At 38.9% G+C, this 20,361-nt stretch overlaps 1 protein-coding gene across 1 annotated transcript in view; it reads left to right on the forward strand.

Moving 5' to 3' along the window:
- dchs1a (dachsous cadherin-related 1a) overlaps positions 1 to 20,361 on the forward strand; it is a 200,971-nt gene that overhangs the window by 148,971 nt on the left and 31,639 nt on the right. The window contains exons 3-11 of the mRNA XM_002664651.7: positions 198 to 386; positions 947 to 1,178; positions 1,349 to 1,585; positions 1,980 to 3,017; positions 4,232 to 4,419; positions 6,658 to 6,754; positions 7,282 to 7,439; positions 14,434 to 15,283; positions 19,614 to 19,853. Coding sequence (XP_002664697.2) covers positions 198 to 386; positions 947 to 1,178; positions 1,349 to 1,585; positions 1,980 to 3,017; positions 4,232 to 4,419; positions 6,658 to 6,754; positions 7,282 to 7,439; positions 14,434 to 15,283; positions 19,614 to 19,853 — 3,229 coding nt within the window. The remainder of the gene's footprint in view (positions 1 to 197; positions 387 to 946; positions 1,179 to 1,348; positions 1,586 to 1,979; positions 3,018 to 4,231; positions 4,420 to 6,657; positions 6,755 to 7,281; positions 7,440 to 14,433; positions 15,284 to 19,613; positions 19,854 to 20,361) is intronic.

Consider the following 20,361-nt stretch of genomic DNA (forward strand, 5'->3'; position numbering starts at 1 on the left):
TTTTCCAATCTGGCCTACCAACATATGTCATCTGCTGGTTGGGTATCAATTGTTATGTTATTTGACATTCAGTCTACAGACAATCACTGGATAGCTCAAACAAAGATCACAACCCGTGATTGAATACCACTGAACCATGGTGTCTGGGTTCTTTTTGGGACATTTGGCTGAATCTAATGTGTACTCTCCTCTTCCAGGTTACAGCTACTGATGCGGATGGTGGGTCTTTTGGCTCCATCTCTTACTCTCTGGGCTCTGGTCAAGGCAGCGTGACCCCGTCTCAGTTCACCGTTGACAAGCACAACGGACAGATCTGTACTACCACCAGTCTGGATCGTGACCAGGGTCCGGCCAACTACGACTTCACCGTCACAGCTGTGGATGGGGTAAGTGTCCAGTGATTCTCAGAAATCGCATCTTGGACTAAAACAATCGTGAGTATGGCAGATCATGTCCATTGAGCATCCATAGTAATTCTTTGCATTTTGTGCCTAAATAATGTGTTTAAAGCACCAAGCAAAGAAAGGAAATTTCACCAGACATATTAGAGCATTCAGGAGCAGCTGGGCCTTAAAGAGCATCAGCTTGTAATATTTAATAAGTTGGGGATTTTCCTGACATGCCATTTGCTCCATATGGGATGCCAGGCGAGCAAGATGTTTAGCAGTAAGAATGGTATCCCGTGTGTACTCTGTCCCCTTGGCAGATTGCAGTTCTCAACAGGGAATATAGTCAATCTATTTCCTGCTCAGAACTAGTCTTTGAAATGTTACAATGTTTTTTTTGGTTCGCATAATGTAACTACAAATTAATTTGTATAGCCATTTAAGCCAATTGTTTTTAAGGCTTTGGATATGGAGTCTCCTTTAACCTGGTTGTTGTATTCTTTATTGTATATTCTTTACTGCAAATGTAAACTGATTTGTTCAATAATGTGTGTTTCCAGGGTGGATTAAGTTCAGTGGCCTATGTACGGGTGGACCTGATAGATATAAATGATAATCAACCTGCATTCTACCCTGTGAGCTATGCAGTAAGCCTGAGTACACAGAGTGCTCCAGGGACATCCGTCCTGAAGGTGACTGCCCATGACCCCGATGCGGCAGAGAATGGCAGAGTGACCTACCGAACTGTTCCTGAAGGGAGCTCACCTTTCTTCACCCTCAACAAAGACACTGGTGAGAAGATTGTTATGTTTTTTCATCACTTTTATTTTTTGTAGCCTAAATAAAAACAGAAGTCTAATATTTTTCTTACCCCTGTATGAGTTTCTGCATTCAGTAGGTTTGATGTATTCACATACCTTTCAGCCTAATAGAAATATTTATTTTGGTTGTGCATTGCCCAGGAGTGATTTCACTGTCACGCGCTCTACATGGAAAGGCAAACTCAGTCATTACCATGGTGGTCTCAGCCCAAGATGGTGGGGGTCTTACCGCTCCAGTCAATGCCAGGGTCAACATCAGTATAGTGGCGGGACTGGTCGCACCCCCTGTATTTGAGCAAGCTCAGTACTACTTTGTGGTCTCAGAGGATGCCCTGCGTGGAACACAAGTTGGTGTTGTGCGGGCCAGCACTAAGAATGGTGGGTGAGCTTTTGTCAGAGATTTTTATCTCCTCCACCCCTCACCCCCCTTTGGTCACACATCCTTATTCAACTTGTTTAAACATACAATCCAAACTTCACTGCTTACCCACATTTATCAGTCATACTGGACTTGGTTCAAGGGCTAAAAGACGCCTTTTGTTTTTTTTCACCATGGTGCACCACTTGTACAAATAGGCACAGAACCACTGTACACACCTCATTTACAGTCAACATTAATCATTGATTCTGTTTCACCACTTAGTTTTTAACAATTTGCTTTGGATATTTGATCCACTAAATTCTGGCCTTGTGTTGAAAAAAAACCCTTTGTCTTTGTTTTCACCCCACACTGAACTAACATGTCTCTGGCTATTTGCCTCTTGGTTCTCAGGTGTCTTGAAGGATATCTCCTACATTATTAGCTCTGGTGACCCAACAGGGTATTTTACTGTGGATTCAGAGACTGGGGCTTTGAGAACCAGCTTGCCTCTGGATCATGAGGCCCAGCCAAGCTTGAATCTGGAAGTCCAAGCACACTGTGGAAACCCACCAGCCTTTGGCCAGACTAGGGTACGAATTACGGTGTCTGATGTCAATGACAATGCACCCGTCTTCCTGCCTTCATCCTCTGAATCATTGATTCTACCTGAAGACACACGGATGGGTACAGTGGTTTACAAGGTCCAAGCAGAAGATCGTGATTCTGGACCCAATGGCCTTCTGAGTTTTGACCTGTTCACCAGCAGCGCCCATAGAACCTTCAGTATTGATCGCAACAGCGGACATTTACGCCTAATTGGCAGTTTGTCATATGAGACCATGCCCCGTTATGACCTGCAGGTGATTGCTAAAGACAGTGGAGCACCCCAGCTAAGTTCTACATTTACTCTGGTCATCCACGTACAAGCTGAAAATGGACAAGGCCCTGTGTTTGATAGCCTCACATACAGAGTAGAGCTAAAGGAAAGCACCCCACTTAACACACGCTTTCTACAGGTCCGAGCTGTGAACCGAGATGGTGGCATCACCACTGGACTGTCATCTACTTCTGCCTCACTAGCCTACCACCTGCACCCAGATGGTGATGCTGCAGGGTTTGGCATTGTGTCAGACAGTGGCTGGCTGTTCGTGAAAAGTGCCTTGGACAGGGAAGCTAAGGAGATGTACCTGCTCACTGTATTGGCCACATCAGGCAACGGACAGTTGAAGAAGACAGGTAGTGCCACGGTGCGTGTGTCAGTGATGGATGAAAATGACAACACTCCACGGTTTACCCAAGAGAGAGCTTTCCTGGCAGTGCGCGAGAACCTGCCAGCAGGCACTGGTTTTGGCCGAGTGTCTGCCAGCGATCGAGATGCTGGTCTCAACGGTCGGCTGAGCTACCGCCTGCTCCATCTGGATCGCCACTTCCAGATCAACTCCCACACAGGTGAGCGTCAAATATGGCAGACAGTACGTCAGACAGTCCAACTGTGCAAAATGTTGTCTTTAAATGAGAAGGTCAACTTGACACTAACAGAAGTTCTGTAGAGGTTTGTGGTATTGTTTGTGTGGAGTAGGGATTGAAAAACTATACAACTATGTACTGTAACAGTCAAGTATTCAGTCTGATTGAGACACTGAATAATTTGGCTGATTATGGGGTCATTATGCTGCCTTAACCAGGACTCCCTGGTAGAAGAGATACTGTATCTCAGTGGGACATTCCTGCTTAAATAATAATGAAATAAAATAAGTAAATAAATTATTTAGGGTTACCCTGCTGAAAAAATCCTGCTGGTTTCATTGCTGGTTTTGGTCTCGATGTTGATCTTGTTGGTTTCAGAGCTGGTCTTTCTGGTTTCAATGCTGGTCTTGATGCTGGTAAGGACCAGCACTGAGACCAGTATTGAGACCAGCACTGAAGCCAGCAAGACCAGCTCTGAAACCAGCAAGATCAACATTGAGACCAGCAAAACCAGCATTGAAACCAGCAAGACCAGCATTAAAACCGGCAAGAACAGCATACCAGCATCCAAACATACCTTACCAACATATGCAGTTTTTTTCAGCAGGGTAGGGTAGTTTTCTAATAATAAATGACCATTGTACTTTATATAGCAAACAAATGAGCTAAATAGCTTTAACTAAACTAGAGTAACATAGAGTTTTCAAAAAGTAACAGCTGTCTAAATTTGAGTTTTACCATTCTTATAGTCTGGTAGTTACTGCTAGCATGTACTGATAGATATTCAGGAAATACATTTATAAAATAATTACCATAACCACTAATTTCACAAAACAATCGCATTTCCTGCAAGTACAGTGTAATTGTTTTATTGTTTGTTAGCATGCTAAAGAACAGAACACTGTTAGCATGCTCTCTTAGCTTAGCTAAACCTTGACTTCATTGGTTTAGCAGGTGGTTGTTGTACAGCTACAGTAGCTGACTATTCTGACCAATCCTTAATGTTGAACATACTGGCCATGACACACAGCTCCAGACTGGCATCATGCTAACTGTGGGGGTTCGTTTTGGTGAAGTCAGGATGTGCCATCTGTCCCTTCTGCCACTGACAATTTCCTCTGCAGTGAAATAGTTTTTTTCTCACTGTTTCTCTGTTTTTTCCATCTGTCTCTCTCATCTGTCTTACATTTGTAAAGGTGAGATAAGCACAAAACTTTCCCTTGACCGTGAGCTTCAGTCCAGCTACCAGCTCATTGTGGTGGCTCAGGATGGCGGGACCCCTCCACGCAGCGCTACAGGCACTGCTTTCATCACGGTTCTGGATGAGAACGATAATGCACCCTCTTTCAGCAATGCTCAGACTGGACGAGAGCTCTTGCTGCAGGTATGAGAGCTGATATTAGCTTTTTTGAAATCTGGAATATACATTTACAAGTAACTTTACACTACTTAAGGAAATTAATAGAACAATAACTCGAATTTATGTTAAATGTTAACCCATTTTTTATTATCACACTAATGTAATACCCAGCATAAACATAAACATGTTGTAACAGCTACTGTAGATTTATGCCATGTAAATGCATCAACCTGCCATATTTCGTCTTGCAGATGTGTGCATGTATAGTGTGTTAAGAGCAGACAAAGCAAATATTTCCAGTGAGGTATAAGAAAGTATACAGTAAACTCAGACACTTTACTTAATATAATATATAATCATGTGCAGCAGATATACAATAGAAATGCTACAGTCATAATTTATCAACTGTAACACGCCACAGCCATATCCCCCTGCAGCCCAAGAGCGATTACTCACTGAAGCTAAGCAGGGGTGAGCCTGGTCAGTACCTGGATAGGAGACCACAAGGGAAAACTAGGTTGCTGTTGGAAGTGGTGTTAGTGAGGCCAGCAGGGAGCGCTCAACCTGTGGTCTATGTGACTCCTAATGCCCCAGTATAGTGAAGGGGACACCATACTGTCAGTGGGCGCCGTCTTTCGGAAGAAACGTTAAACCGAAGTCTCTGTGGTAATTAAGAATCCAATGGCACTTCATAAAGAGTACGGGACTAACCCCAGTGTCCTGGCCACAATTCTTCCATTGGCCCTTACCCATCCTCCCAATCATCCCCATCCACCGAACTGGCTCCATCACTGTCTCCGCTCCATCTATAGCTGGTGTAGGGTAAGTACACTGGCGCCATTGTCCTGTGGCTGCTGTCGCATTATCCAAGTGGATGCTGCACACTGGCGGTGGTGTGGAGAGACCCCTTGATGATAGTGAAGTGCTTTGGGTGTATGGCTATACACAATAAATGAGCTTTATAAATACACATTACATTACATTACATGAGAAGATACGATGATCCCTTTTCTCCCATTGGCATGGCAATAAACTTCTTAGGATTTGTTGTAAATAAAATTAAATAAATGAAGATGAGAACCCAGTCCAGGAGACTCGAACAAGCAGAATTTTTTTTTTTAAAAATTAGTCTGTTAGTCTGAAGTCATACAGCCTCTTCAAGAAGTCCACAAGTCTGCAAGAGCCTACAGAAGTCTCTTACAAGTCTGCAGTCTGCAAGTTTTATCACAAGTCTGAAAAATAGTCTAAAGCAAGTCTATCGTGTGTTTTAGGAGGAGGGGAGTGATTAGGTGGAGAGACGGCTGAACAAAGCATGTAAAAGAAGTATTGGAGTCAACAAGATAAACGGCATTTCCCCAGCCCGCATCTTGCCAACATAGTAGTAGCATGCAGTAATCAAATATATAGAATATTTTAAAATATTTATTTAATATGACAGCCTACATCAATTAAATAATCAGAGTTAGATACGCACAAGTTTATGTTTTGACATCCCTAGCTGTTTATTAACTTGTTTATTGTTAGTGTGATGAGTAGACCCAAATGGAATCTGCACACGCAGATTTTTATCCCATCATTGAGTCTATTTGTTTACTTGTGTGACTGTGTGTAAATTCATACTTGATTCTGTTTTTCAATTAATTTCAGAAATATTATTGACTAATATGAAAATTTACATATGATTTATTTACAATACAGTTTGTAAAGTAATATTTTCTGTCTTATAGTAAATATATTATACGTATGATAGACTTGCTTTGTTTACCGAATAAGTGTATCTAATTGGGTTTGTTTTGTAAACATTAAATAACAGTTAAAAAACATTTTATTTAAAAAAAGTTTTTAGTTACAATACTCTTAAAATCATTCTACATAAATCCACCAATTTTGTTTTTACAAAAATCTGCGCAGAAATAGAAAAAAATGTCTGCAGATTCTGTCTGAACCTATAAATAAGTCTTGTAAAGGTGGTTTATTTGAATTGCTGGGTTATGGGTTTACATGTAAACAGGAACATAGATAGAACATAAAATAGAAGAGCTATTTTAAATTGTAATATCTCACAATATTACTCTTTTTTTGTTTTACTGTAAGTGGGTGAGCATAAAGGACTTGTTAAAACCATTAAACGTTGACTTCAAACGTTTGTACAGTAGTGTATAGGCTGAATGTTTTTCAGTTACTTCTGCAGAGGAATGAATAGACAGATTTCATATACGCACAATCTAAAACTTTGATAAATTAACTGAAATCTTTGTGCAGGCTTTGGAAGGTCAGCCATCTGGATTTCTCCTGGGAACCGTTCATGCAAAAGACCCTGATGAAGGAGAAAATGGAACTATTTTCTACTCCATGTCTGGTGAGAAATGTGCTTCAATCAGGGATGAATCAAAACCTGATGCAGTGTCTTAAAGCACGCTGTAACCAATTGCAAAAATCATATCCTTAATCATTTTGCTTGTCTACACTGAACCTGAAACTGTAATAGAGGCACAGCCAATCAGAATCTATTTAAGAGTCACTGTTATGTTATAAGCATGAGATATAGTTTGTAGTGAGGATTGGACTGTGAACTGATACTAAAAACAAACTATCATACATTAATACACATCAATAATAATCTGCTTTTAATCAGTCATGCAGACAGCTCGTCGGGAGTTGTGGAAGGTAATGTGTTGACGTGTGAGATCATTAAATGTGTTTCGTAGCACGTTTACTGATTTTGACACATAACTATTTCATTCTGTAATTTAATGGAAATTATAGCCATATGGGGAAGTTATATGCACTCTTTGTACAGTAGAAATATGCTCTATGCTCATTTTGTGCCTGGTTAGGACGTGACCACACACATAAACTAACCTCTTCCATCATTTCTTTCTTTAGGTCCCAGAGCCGAACGTTTCACTCTAAACCCAAACACTGGAGAGCTACGCTCCTCGTCAGCTTTGAGCCATTCTGAACGGCCTGAGTACAGTTTCATCATTCTGGCTTCTGACCGAGGCTCACCTCCTCAGAGCTCCATCATAGCACTGAAAATACAGGTCAGATAAAACAGTGGCTAGACTAGATACACTTAGGTTACGTCCACATTGCAGGCAAATGTGGCCCAAATTTGATGATTTCTGCCTATAGTTGACTCAGATCTCTTTTTGTCAAACCGATTAGAATGTGATATCTTGTTACATTGATATTGATATTGATATGATGTTTTGCAATGTGACCACATTGTTAATGGTTATGTCGGAATTTGTGCAACTTTTACCTCGGTGGTCCCCAACCTTTTTATCACTGCGGACTTTTTTACTGAGGACTGCGGGGTCCAAGCAGTGGTTCGTAGGTTGCTTCGTGACCATCAACTGTTTTCTCAGAGGATGACAAGCTGACACCTCCATTGGAAATAAGAACTTGCGTGAACGTCATTTGCGACCTTCAGCAGTTGATCTTCTTGCACAGACATGGTGGATTCACCTGATTTGATGACAAATGGGTTGCTGATCCATTGCTTGGCAATTTGTGGGTCCTATATTGGGCCTTTTCCCCTTTCACAAAGAAACTTTCCAAAGACGTCTGTTTCTTACTCAGTTTGCTAGCTTGTGGGGTAAATTTGGACACTCAAGTGACCGAGATGTAACTGAGAGAATATGGTCATTTTTCAAAATAAAAGATCTATCAGACTTGGGTAATAAATAAAAAAAGAAATAATTAATGATGTCTTGTGAGGACCAGTACCAATCCATGGCCTGGTGGTTGAGACAGTTTTACATCATTTTCGATCGACATACATCATCATTTTGCACTGGCACATTCATTCATTAGTTTTTCTTCGGCTTAGTCCCTTATTTATCTCATTACTTACTATTCCAGCATATACAGTTGAAGTCAGAATTATTAGCCCCCCTGAATTATCAGCCCCCTGTTTTTTTCCCCCGATTTCAGTTTAACGGAGAGCAGATTTTTTCAACTCATTTCTAAACATAATAGTTTTAATAACTCATTCCTAATTACTGATTTATTTTATCTTTGCCTTGATGACAGTAAATAATATTTGACTAGATATTTTTGAAACACTTCTATACAGCTTAAAGTGACATTTAAAGGCTTTACTAGGTTAATTAGGTTAACTAGGCAGGTTAGAGTGATTAGGCAGGTTGTTGTACAACAGTGGTAAGTTCTGTAGACAGTCGGGAAAAAAATTATTAGCTTAAAGGGGCTAATAATTTTGACCTTAAAATAGATCAGAAAAAATAAAAACTGCTTTTATTCTAGCCAAAATAAAATAAATAAGACTTTCTCCTGCAGAAAAAAATATTATCAGACATACTGTGAAAATGTCCTTGCTCTGGTAAACATGATTTCGGAAATATATAAAAAAAAAAGAAAGGGGAATAATTCTGACTTCGACTTCGATTTACACAGTGGATGCTCTTTCAGCTACAACCCAGTGCTGGGAAGCACTCACACACATACATTCTCTTTTTTACCTATTCCTCATGTCTTAGGACTATGGGGGAAACCGGAGCACCCGGAGGAAACCTTCTTGCTGTGCGGTGACAGTGCTAACCACTGAGCCACTGGTCAGTTTTGGCTGGTCTCTGAAGTGAAGAATCACAGCAATGTAGTTAAAATGTTCAGTGTGTCACTTAATAAGGTGCTAAATTCAAATCTGCTTTCCCACAAGGGTTATGAAGTAGATAAGCCGCACATAGCTCTTGTCAAAGTGTTTTAATGACTTATTTTACCTATTTTAACTTTGATTGGCTACCTAATTAACCTTTAAATTAAGCCTTTAAGCCTTTAAATTGACTTTTAGGATTAATAATAGTTTTGTGTAGAATAGCTAGTACAATTTGGTGTGCTGTCATCATAGATAAGACAAAAGAGATGAGTTATTAGAAATTAGCAGTGTTGGGCAGTAGCGTTGCTACAAGTAGTGACGCTACTAGCTTTACATTTCTCAGTAGCGTGGTGGTAGCGTCGATACTTTCTAAATTAAATAGATTTTCAGTAACAAAGCTATTCTTTTAGTCAAGTAGCGCAGTAGCCTCTACACAAGCTACATTTACTTAAGTGAAGCCATCGCCATCCACAGAGCTGTAAAGCCGATGTCTGGCTGATGAAAGTAAATCCATATGATAGCGAAAATGGCGAATTCTTCTTTTTTGTGTTTTGTGGTGGTCGACAACAAACCTTTTGGTGAGTTACTGCCACCTCTCGCTCTGGTCGGTGATGTGGCCAATCAATCACTGGAACGAGATATGAGAAACTTGCTTGATGGAAACATGACTGTAGAGCAGGGGTGTCCAAACTCGGTCCTAGAGGGTCTGTGTCTTGAAGAGTTTAGCTCCAACCCTAATCAAACACACCTGAAGCAGCTAATTAAGCTCTTACTAGATATACTAGAATCTTCCTGGCAGGTGTGTTGAAGCAAGTTGGAGCTAAACTATGCAAGACACCGGCCCTCCAGGACCGAGTTTGGACACCCCTGCTACAGAGGAAGCAGGATCATATTATTTCCCAGGGGGAAGCTTTTAGTGTAGTAAGTGTGTATTGTAAGTAGAGTAACTCATAGCTTAGCTCACTACATTTTCCAAGTAGCTTGCCCAACACAGCACTTATATTTACATTATAAGTTTGTGCTTTAAAATTTTACTATAGGGCTAATAATGTTGTCTTCAAATGTATAGTATGAGTGGAAGGTGAGGCGGACAGTGGCTCAGTGGTTAACACTGTCGTCTCACAGCAAATTGGCATTTCTGTATGGATTTTGCATGTTCTTCCTGTGTTCGTGTGGGTTTCCTCCAGGTGCTCCAGTTTCCTTCACAGTCCAAAGTCATGCAGTATAGGTGAGTTGGAGGAACTGAATTGGCCGTAGTGTGTGAATGCGAGAGTGTATGGGTGTTTCTCAGTACTGGGTTGCAGCTGGCAGGGCATATGCTGTATAAAAACAGATGCCAGAATAGTTGGCGGTTCATTCCACTGTGGCAGCCCCTGATAAAAAAGGAGATTGAATAAAAGAAAGAGAAATGTATGTGGCATTGTTTTATAGTCTTTCACGTTAGAATCAATCTATAGGTTTAAATAGACATCCAAGAACGCCAAGGAAGGTCTTATTTTGTAAGTTTTTTTACAACTTGTTCACACATTAACAAAAAAAGCAGTTAATAGAAAAAAGTTGTTATTTACAGCCTGTTTTACTGTATATCTTAATAATGCAAATGTAATGCACTTGATTTTATTGCTCAGACGTTCCTGCAATGTATTGAACCCCGAGGCTGATCTGAGGAATAAAACGCCTGTAGACCCTCACTCTTTGGCAGGTTTCCTGACAAAAGTCTAAACAATATATATTGTGCTTTCATTACTTATGGCTATAAACCTTCCAAAATTGAAGTTAACACAAAGGTCTTTGGTCACATCAGAGATTGGCTTTATTGCAAGCTAAAAACCAAACCTTCCACCATATGGACCTACTCATCGCCTCTTCATAATATGCAAAATGATTTATTTAATACTGTTATAAAAAATATGAACTTGTAAAGTAAGCTCTACAGCAATAGATCCTTTTATATCCACTCTCAGGTTAAACATCATGCAAAAAGGAAATATGGAACGAGCTTGTTGGCCTAATCAGGGCTTACATTCTTGCATTGCAAATTTCCATAGCCGGCTCATCTCTTCAAGTCCAAGTCGTGTAACCTTCCCCAAGCAATGCCGGGAAAAATACTCTCAGCTGGCTAATTTTAGGTGCTCGAAGATGAATGTCTTAGCCTAGGCTTTCCCCCCCCCCCCCCCCCCTCCTTCTAGCCGTTGTTGTCTGCAACATTTTAAGCGTGATATTACGGTGTAAAAAAATTCAAAGTAGAAGTGAGCGGCTCCCAGCTGCACCAATACAAGTGCCAGCTGTGCTTTTCCACTATGTAGCGTTGAAGTCTCGTAATATAGTTCAGTAGCCCTTTGAAGAACAGAAAACTCCTTGTGAAATACCCCAGTGATCAAATTAATATTTCTCGAGCGAGTCAACGGAGTGGAAACAGACACAACCAACAGCAACAGTAGTAAATTCCAGCATCCAAATGTCTGGGAAACACATTTATGCAGTGTAACCGTTTCATATTGTTTCGCAAGCGCCAAACCAAACAATCAAACTCATAACTGATATCTAATTAGAATATAATGAGGCTTCGAAACTTTCAGCAATCAATAGTTTAACTAAATAGCATATCTTTTATTGGAACGTGCTTTATCTAAAGCTCAATCTGGGAATAATTACTTCACCTATTATGTTTCATTAGAAGATTTGGCTTTAACAATCTCGTTACTGCCAATGTATTAATCAGACTGGTGCATAATGATAATTTAGTCATAGAAGAAAATAAATAGGTTATTCATGAGCACCTGTGTTTGTTGTGCAGGCTCATTCTTAAACGTATTTGAGGTTCAGCATCTTGGATATTTTCTGTCTTATGTAAATGTTAGTTTCCATTTCTGTTCTGTTTTTGTTTATATGTACAGATTCACAGTCTCTCTCTTAACTCAAAATCAAAACAATGTCTCATCTGCGAAAAGAAACTCCGCAGGCTTCCATATTTGGAAGAAGTGAAGGCCTTTTGCTTTGAAGTGTTTCTGAGTCATCTGTGAGGATTCTGTTTTTTTTTTTTTTATTAAGGATATTTGCACATTCAAATGTTCTGACAGTTTCCTATTCTGATTGTGTTTACTTTAATCCAGTGTTATTTTTCCTGGCAGTCTCACAGCCTTCAAATGAACTCAGATTAATGCAAGCAGGTCTCTTGTTTGAGTTTGTAATAGCCCTCAAAACGTTGCGTTTTTTCATGACCTGTAAAAAGAGAAGAAAATGTGGGCTGTTATACGTTTTGTTTTGTTTGATTTTGTTAATAGTCAGCTGGTAGGATGCAGTTGAAAATGAGCTGCAAGTGTAATCTGATATGTTTGTCAAGAATTCATTCATTTATTCGTATTTTGGTTTATTTTCTTTATTAATCTGGAGTCGGCACAGTGGAATGAACCGCCAACTTATTCAGCATATGTTTACGCAGCGTATACCTTTACAGCTGCAACCCAGTACTGTGAAACATCCATACACACTCATTCACACACATACACTATGGCTAGTTTAGTTTATTTAATTCACCTATAGCGCTTGTCTTTGGACTGTGAGGGAAACTGGAGCACCAAGAGGAAATCCATGCAAATCCATTAAAATACAATTTAAAAAGGATATTAATTTATATTAATTATTTTTGCATTTCATGGTAATACAATTAGTATAGGAAATTTTTGTTTACTTTCATTCAATAAACATAAATAATAATATTAAAGGTTAAAGAAAATATGGGGAAAAGGTTGTATAATATCAGTCCTATGTGGTTTTGGCAAGTCAATAAAAATATTTTGATATTTTCTGTTTTAACTTTTATTTAGATTAAATAATTATTAATGTTATTGCTGCCATTTTCATTAAGTTAAAATTTAGTATTTTATTTCTTAAGTTATTTTAAAGTTGTTTATCTATTAAGTTCTAAATTTAATATTTATTAATGTTTATTTTTGTTTAGGTATTGATATACTGTATATTTTTATGATATATGTAGCCAAGCAAAAAAATAGCTTAAGAGGGCTACAGTATATATGAGCAATATCACATGAGCAACAGTGCAATGCGGCTATATATCAGCGCTCGTGGGAAGTGTGCGGCCACCAGTGATGATATACAACCACATCGCACTGCTACGAGTGTGATATTGCGTTTATAAAACAATTCGACAGCATAATTGTGTGCATTAAAAAAAATCAAACAAGGAGGGTCTCAAATCCCTTTTTGGAACTTTCTTCTGCCTTTCATTCACATCTGCAGCTGACGTCAGAACAGCAGAAACCGATGCTCATTCACCAAAGTCAATGTTCACCAAATGATTCTCTAGCGTAATGTCTAAAGTGATTACAAAACAGGTGATTTTCCTCACATTTTAAGATTATAAGGCTGAACGGCATGAAATACCATCAGTCTACAGAGATTTCCCAGTATTTCTGAGTTGCATTTGGGAGATCACAATTTTACTATGGCATTAATACAACACTACAACATACAAAAGAGAGAGATTGACTTAGAAAGTCATTTACCTGTTTAATAATGATTTGTTCAGCTGTAGTTTTAAAGTATGCTGTTTTCTCTTAGGGCTTATAATGCGGGCTCTGTCGCCATCTTGTGGATGTACATCGTCAACCGTATTTGCTCAAAGACATGCTGTCTCTCAGAAATTGTAAATATTTAAAAATAGGCACTGTCTTTATAAATCAACTGCAGAGTTGCAATCCTAACAACTACATTCTCGACCAAAAAAAGCCTCAAAAGTACATAATGTTGTCCAACAGCTGCAATATTAGTCAAACTGTAGAGTGTCCTCTGCTTGTTGCCGTATGTGAGTGGAGTAATACACAAGCGTGAAGGGGGAAGAAGCTGGACGAGTGCTGTTACAGGCAGAATATCACATGGCTATCGGCCAATCAGATTCTAGAACCAGACAGAGCTGTTGTGTAAATGAAAATAACCTGTTTAAGGCCCCCACACACTCACAGCAAAGTTGTTTTCTTGTTTTTTGTCTGAAGTTTTTTCATGAGGGTTTGCTTTACCTTATTTTTTAAACTTTTTTTTTTTTTGCTCAAAATTACACACCAGTTCATTCTTTCATTTTGCTGTAGCATATTGTATATGGATAGTGTACAGTGTATGGGCCTTTAGGAGTCTTGAAAAAAAAAGTACAAATGTATATAGTACACAAATATCTTCAAATTTTTGTATTGACTAACCAAAGCCAAATAATTAACAGTATGCAAACAGACACGCTAAATACAAATCGTCACATGTTCCTTTATACACAGTTCCAAATGATCCAATTTGATCTCATATGCTTAAACTTCATTCCTATTATGAAATGAAGATGCCAAATATTCATCAATACTTAACATTCATCATGTCAGTTTCTCAATCTAATGCATAAATGTCTTCATTTCCAGGTTCTGAGTTCAAGTAAAGGATCACCCAACACTAACTCCCAACCGCTAATATTAAAGTCTGTGGAGGGAGCTAAACCTGGCTCTATGATAGGATCTGTGCGTTCACCTGATTCTCAAGCCCTTCCTGAGTCAGGCCAGGTCACTTTTACAGTGGTTGGAGGCACGGACTTCGATGGCACTTTTGTGGTAGACCGACAAACAGGTGACATTTACCTGGCCCGTGAACTCGACTTCGAAAAATGTCCTCGATACACTCTACAAGTGGAGGTGGACGACTTCTCCATGCCGCTTCCCAAAAGTGACATCATTACATTGATAATCGATGTCCAAGACAGCAATGACCATTCGCCAGAGTTTCCTGAAGACCCCATTATCATAGTTGTCCCTGAAAACACAGATCCCGGTTCTTCTTTCTACACCTTCCAGGCCGTGGATAAAGATGGAAGTGGACCCAACAGTGAAGTACATTACTCAATACTACAACAGTGGCCCAATATCCCAGATCTCCTGAGTTTGGACCCAACCACTGGAGCTCTGTCTTTGGGGATGATGTTGGATCATGAGAAGACCTCTTCGCTGCTTTTGGTGGTCCAAGCAAGTGATTCGGCCTTGGATGTCAGTCAGCGGCGGCGTGGAAGCGTCACGGCTCGTATATTTGTCACTGATGTGAATGATAATGAGCCTGTGTTCATCTCAGCGTCTGTGGTGAGTGTGATGGAGGATCAGCCTGTGGGTTTTGTGGTGGTTTACGTCATGGCAGTGGATGCAGATCAGGGAGAGAACGGACGAGTGACGTATCGCATCCAGAGCGGCAACGTTAGAGGAAAGTTCAGCATTAACCCGGACACAGGTACAGTAAACCAATTGGCAGCTCTATCTGAATGAAATGCATGGTATTTACTGTAGATTGCTGCTTCATTTACAGTCGAAGACAGAAAGCATTATACCTCCTGTGAAATTTTTATTCTATACTATATCATGCAAATAAAGGGGCTAACACAAACCTATAATCTCATATTCTATAATGTCAGATGTACAGTTGAAGACAAAATAATCAGCCCTACTGTGAAATTTGTATTCATTTTTAGATATTTCCCAAGGGCTGTTTAACAGAGAATATTTTTCTCAACACATTTTTAAACATAATTGGTTTATGTGGAGTTTATTCATAAACTAATTTCAAGAGGATCACATGCTTATGATTGACACGGCTGGCCCCGAGTCAAGCTAATGTATGCACCACCAATCAGACTACTCCTAACCAAGTATAAATAATCAAACACCTTACCTTTAGTCATCTTCGTCTTGAAGAATCCCCCCTTCCACCCCTTCGCCTCCTCCTTTGTCTACAGGGCAGCACGGCGGCCCAGTGGCTAGCACTGCGGCCTCACAGCAAAATGCCTCCAGTTCGGGCATCTACCCAAACGGTCAGCATTTTCGTGTGGAGATCATGTTCTCCCCGTGCTTGCGTTGGTTTTCCCCGGGTCCTCCGGTTTCCTCCCACACTCCCAAAAACATGACACTTAAGTAAATTGACTAAACCAAATTAGCACAAAATTCAATTCAATTCTGTCAGCAACGCATCACCTTAGCAACCCTCACGCAGCAGGAGGGAGGGGGGTTCTCGAGATCTACCCGAGCTCAAACTCCCCTCTCGCCTTGCAACGGGAGGGAGCCCCGTGCTCGAGGCTCTCATGAGCTCGGGGCTCTCTCCCGGGACAGCATGCCAAACTAGCTTATCAACAATCATCAGCTAAGTGTGAACTCTTGAATAACTAGTTTATAAAAACTAAGCTTTAACGCGATGACTATATATGATATTTTACATGAGTTTATTTTATTTAGTTCTCATTCCAATTGGACTCAGTTCTTGATTAGATGCATTGAATGTTGATTTAAAACAAATTATGTTGATATTTCTAAAAATTGAAGCGTGAATATCAGTTTACAAATGGTGAAATGGTAAGTTAATGAAAATAACTTATTATCTATAGAGCTGTATTTTTTCAGTAATTATTTTAGGTATACATTGAGTAAGTTAAAAGAAAACTAAAGCTTTATTTGTACTTCAAAGCATACAACAAAGAGCACAGAATCACCAAGAGGCGACACTCTAGTGTTATTTAGGAAACAGCCACTAGAGGGTGCTGCGGCCATTTTGGAATGAAAATTCCAATAGAACAACAGCATATTATAAGTCTGTAAAATAAACTATTAAAAGTGCTGATGATTGTGATAGTAAGTGTTGTATTGTCGTCTTTCAGGTTATATGTCAGCTTTATTGCGCTTTTTAAATAAATAAATAAAAAAAAACAAAGCAGCTGCTTGCCATCGCCACAGCAATAAGATCCAATGGACAGCCGATCGCTTTCACTCCAAAATGGCTGAATCCGTGGCTGTTGCTGGCCGCTGCTGTTGCAATGGAACGTTCTATTGAGTGTCGCCTCTTGGTCATTCTAAACTCTTTGCATACAATAAGCAGTCAGAAAAAAACACTGATTCAAAGATTTTGACTGTTGGTGTTGAATGGCGTTGAATTAAAAATGTTTATATATATACTTAGTACTTTGAATTGCTATGTTTTTAAATATACTGAATGTGCCTTGATGAACAACAAGTGAAAAAAACAGCTTAGATTTGGAATAATTTACATTCAAGGTGTCTTTACTGGCATTCTACCACAAATATTTGAATAACTGTGTACAGTTGCACTTCTAAAAACAAACAAAAAAGATTTGAAGCAATTTTTGTAAACGCAATTCTGTTGAACATTTTTATTTGTTTTGCATTTTGAGTGATTCTCAAAATCTTTGACCTATTACACAATCCACCTGTTACATTACAACCTGCAGCAGAGATTAAACTCACATGCAAACAGGACATTAAGAGATAAGTCCGCCCAAAATTTCAATTTCCTCCATCGTTTCCTCTCCTTCATATCATTCCAGAACTTTCTCTAACATGGATCTTTGCTTTGCATCCTGAAAGCCCAATCATTTTAATTCTGAATTTCTGCTTGATTCGCACATTTGCTCTCCTCCCAAATGGCAATCCTCTAAATGCCCTTTAGTTCACTTAATCCTAAAAACCGCCAGCTCAACATCTCGTCCAGCCCTTGGCTGTGATTTCTGAACGGTTTCTCACATCTCTGTGTGTGTTGCTGCATTAATGCATCATGACATGAAGCAGTGGTGTAAGACGGTACACACCACTCAGCTGGTTGTTGTTTACAGCATGTTCTGCCACTGACAGATTCTGTTTCTTTGCTTCTGCCCTTGTTGTGAACCTTAATATGCTTGCAGACACTCACTATTGTGTCATTTCTAGAAATACGGAACTGTATCAAATCTATTTACTGACCTTGTTAACTTCTATAACCTGCTTTACAAGCCATTCCAATAATCCACTAATCAATGTGACCCTGGACCACAAAACCAGTCTTATTTTGCACCAGTATGTACATTGTGTGGGTCAAAATGGGTAAATATTGTGTTTTATCAAGAAAAAATTAGTTTTTTATATATATATATTATGTTTAATTCATATTTTGCATTGTGTAAGTAATACCCTTAATTTGGACAATTTAAGGCAATTTTCGTAATATTTAGATTTATTTTTAACCCTTACATTTTAGATGTTCAAATAGTTGTATTTCAGACAAATATTGTCCTATCCTAACAATCCTTACATCAGTGGAAATCATACTTATTCAGGTTTGATATGTATTTGATATGTATAAATCTCAACTATGACTGATACCACATGGTCCAAGGTCACATATTGATTAATTACTTTATAGGTTTTTCTACCCTCGCCACAAATTTTCTCACAACTTAAAATAAATAGTTAATAAACTTAAATAAATTTCTAATGATTTTAACAGAACTTATGAGATGCACCAATGTTCATTTACCTGGTGTGTTGTGCTGATTATATCTCTTTCTCACTGTTTGATTTATCCAGTTACTCATCCATTTGATTGTCTGTCTGTCTGTCTGTCAATCCATCTATCTATCTAAATGTTTTATCGTTTAATCATTATTATGGCTGTTGTCCTACTGTAGATATCAACCGACTTGTATTATTGTAAAGTATCTTTAAAAAATGAGTCCATTATATTTATAAATATTTAGTCAGATGTGGTTTTTAGAAGCAAATTTGTTAAAATATATTTTCTTGTAGATCTCAAACATTTGTTTGATTTTGTGTAATTGTGTCAAATTTGGAGAATTTTGAGATTGTCCAAAAGGCAATTTAGGATGTTTTTTTTTCTTCAAAAGTCATCATATGACTTCAGAAGAGTTGGAATATTGCACAAAAGTCACACAAACTTTTTAGCTCAAACAGGCAAAAAACAAAAAGGCAAAGCATCTTCGTTCCTCTTCTTGGTTTCTCCTTATGTTATCGGAGCCTGACTTCTGAGGAGTCAAATTGTCTGAAAATATTCGAGCTGGTAATTCTAACCAGATTAAGGCCTCAGAGGCATGTTAGCTCAGCGTTATGGAGATAGAAAAGAGGAGAAAAATAAGCCGAAACAGAACGAAAACACCCTCTAGTGTCCCAGTTCCCATCATGCCTTTATAGCCTGCTTTGAATCATTGCGTCTGGTTCTTTAAAAGCATGAAATGTAGATTGGATCAATAGGAGCAGCAATCGCTTGTGGTAGGCTAACGTCAGGGACGCTGGCACCCCCAAATTTGAGCAGGGCACGGCAGGCGAGGCTGTTGCGTGTCTGGAGTGCTTGTTTGTGTGCTCTTTCTGTTTGTGCTGGAAAAAACTTATAAACTGTGGCCAGATAGCTGAGCTTTTACAGTGGCTCAGTGAGTGTTCAGGTATAGGGAGGGCTTTGCGTGAGGAAAGAAATTGTATTATTCGAAGACGTCGCATGACTTCCACTCATTTTTAGCACAACAGAAAGGCGTCAGCTCTTCGTGCTGCGATGTTGCTTACGCGAGATCAAAGTGTGCTACAGGATGGAAATCATTCGTCGTGTGAGCGTGTGAATGAGGCTTTGCTTAAGTGCGAGTGGTTTTGTTTTAAACAATTTACATCATGGCTTCATTATTGTGTAATTGTTTAAATGCACTTCAGCAGGCGATCACTCACAGGAAAACCCAGACACAATGCGCATTACATTCATCATATGGTATGCTAACGCTTTTTCCTTGTTTCCATTGTAGGCTCTTTGTCTATTCTTAGACCAATTGACCGTGAAGAAGAAGACCTCTACAACCTGACCATAGTGGCAGAAGACCACGGTTTACAGCAACGCAGCAGCTCACAGCTACTGTCAGTCCAGGTGATTGATGTAAATGATGAAGCACCATACTTCCAGGAGAGCCAATATGAAGCTTTTATTGCTGAGAATCAGCCTGCAGGATCCACCGTGCTGGTGGTTTCAGCTTCTGATATGGACCAAGGTAAAAATATAGTCCTATAGTCCAAAATATGTGTGTGTATGTGTGTGTGTATACTATATATATATATATATATATATATATATATATATATATATATATATATATATATATATATATATATATATTTATATATATATATATATATATATATATATATATATATATATATATATATATATATATATATATATTTATATATATATATATATATATATATATATATATATATATATATATATATATATATATATATATATATATATATATATATATATATATTAGTGGTGGGCCGTTAACGTGCTGCAATAACGTGAGAACCCTTTTGGGCTATAAAATATATATCGCCGTTAATCTATTCTCAAAGTTGGATTGGGAGCTGGGTCTATTCTACGAAAGCTATGATGACTTTCACCTTGATATTTTAGCATGGATGTATACCTGGCCGAATTTGCCGAGGTGGCAAGAACGAGTCTTTGAATCTGTGTGTATTCCTACTGTGAAATTACCA

Source organism: Danio rerio, chromosome 15, assembly GCF_049306965.1.
Source record: "Danio rerio strain Tuebingen ecotype United States chromosome 15, GRCz12tu, whole genome shotgun sequence".
In the NCBI taxonomy this organism is placed as follows: domain Eukaryota; kingdom Metazoa; phylum Chordata; class Actinopteri; order Cypriniformes; family Danionidae; genus Danio; species Danio rerio.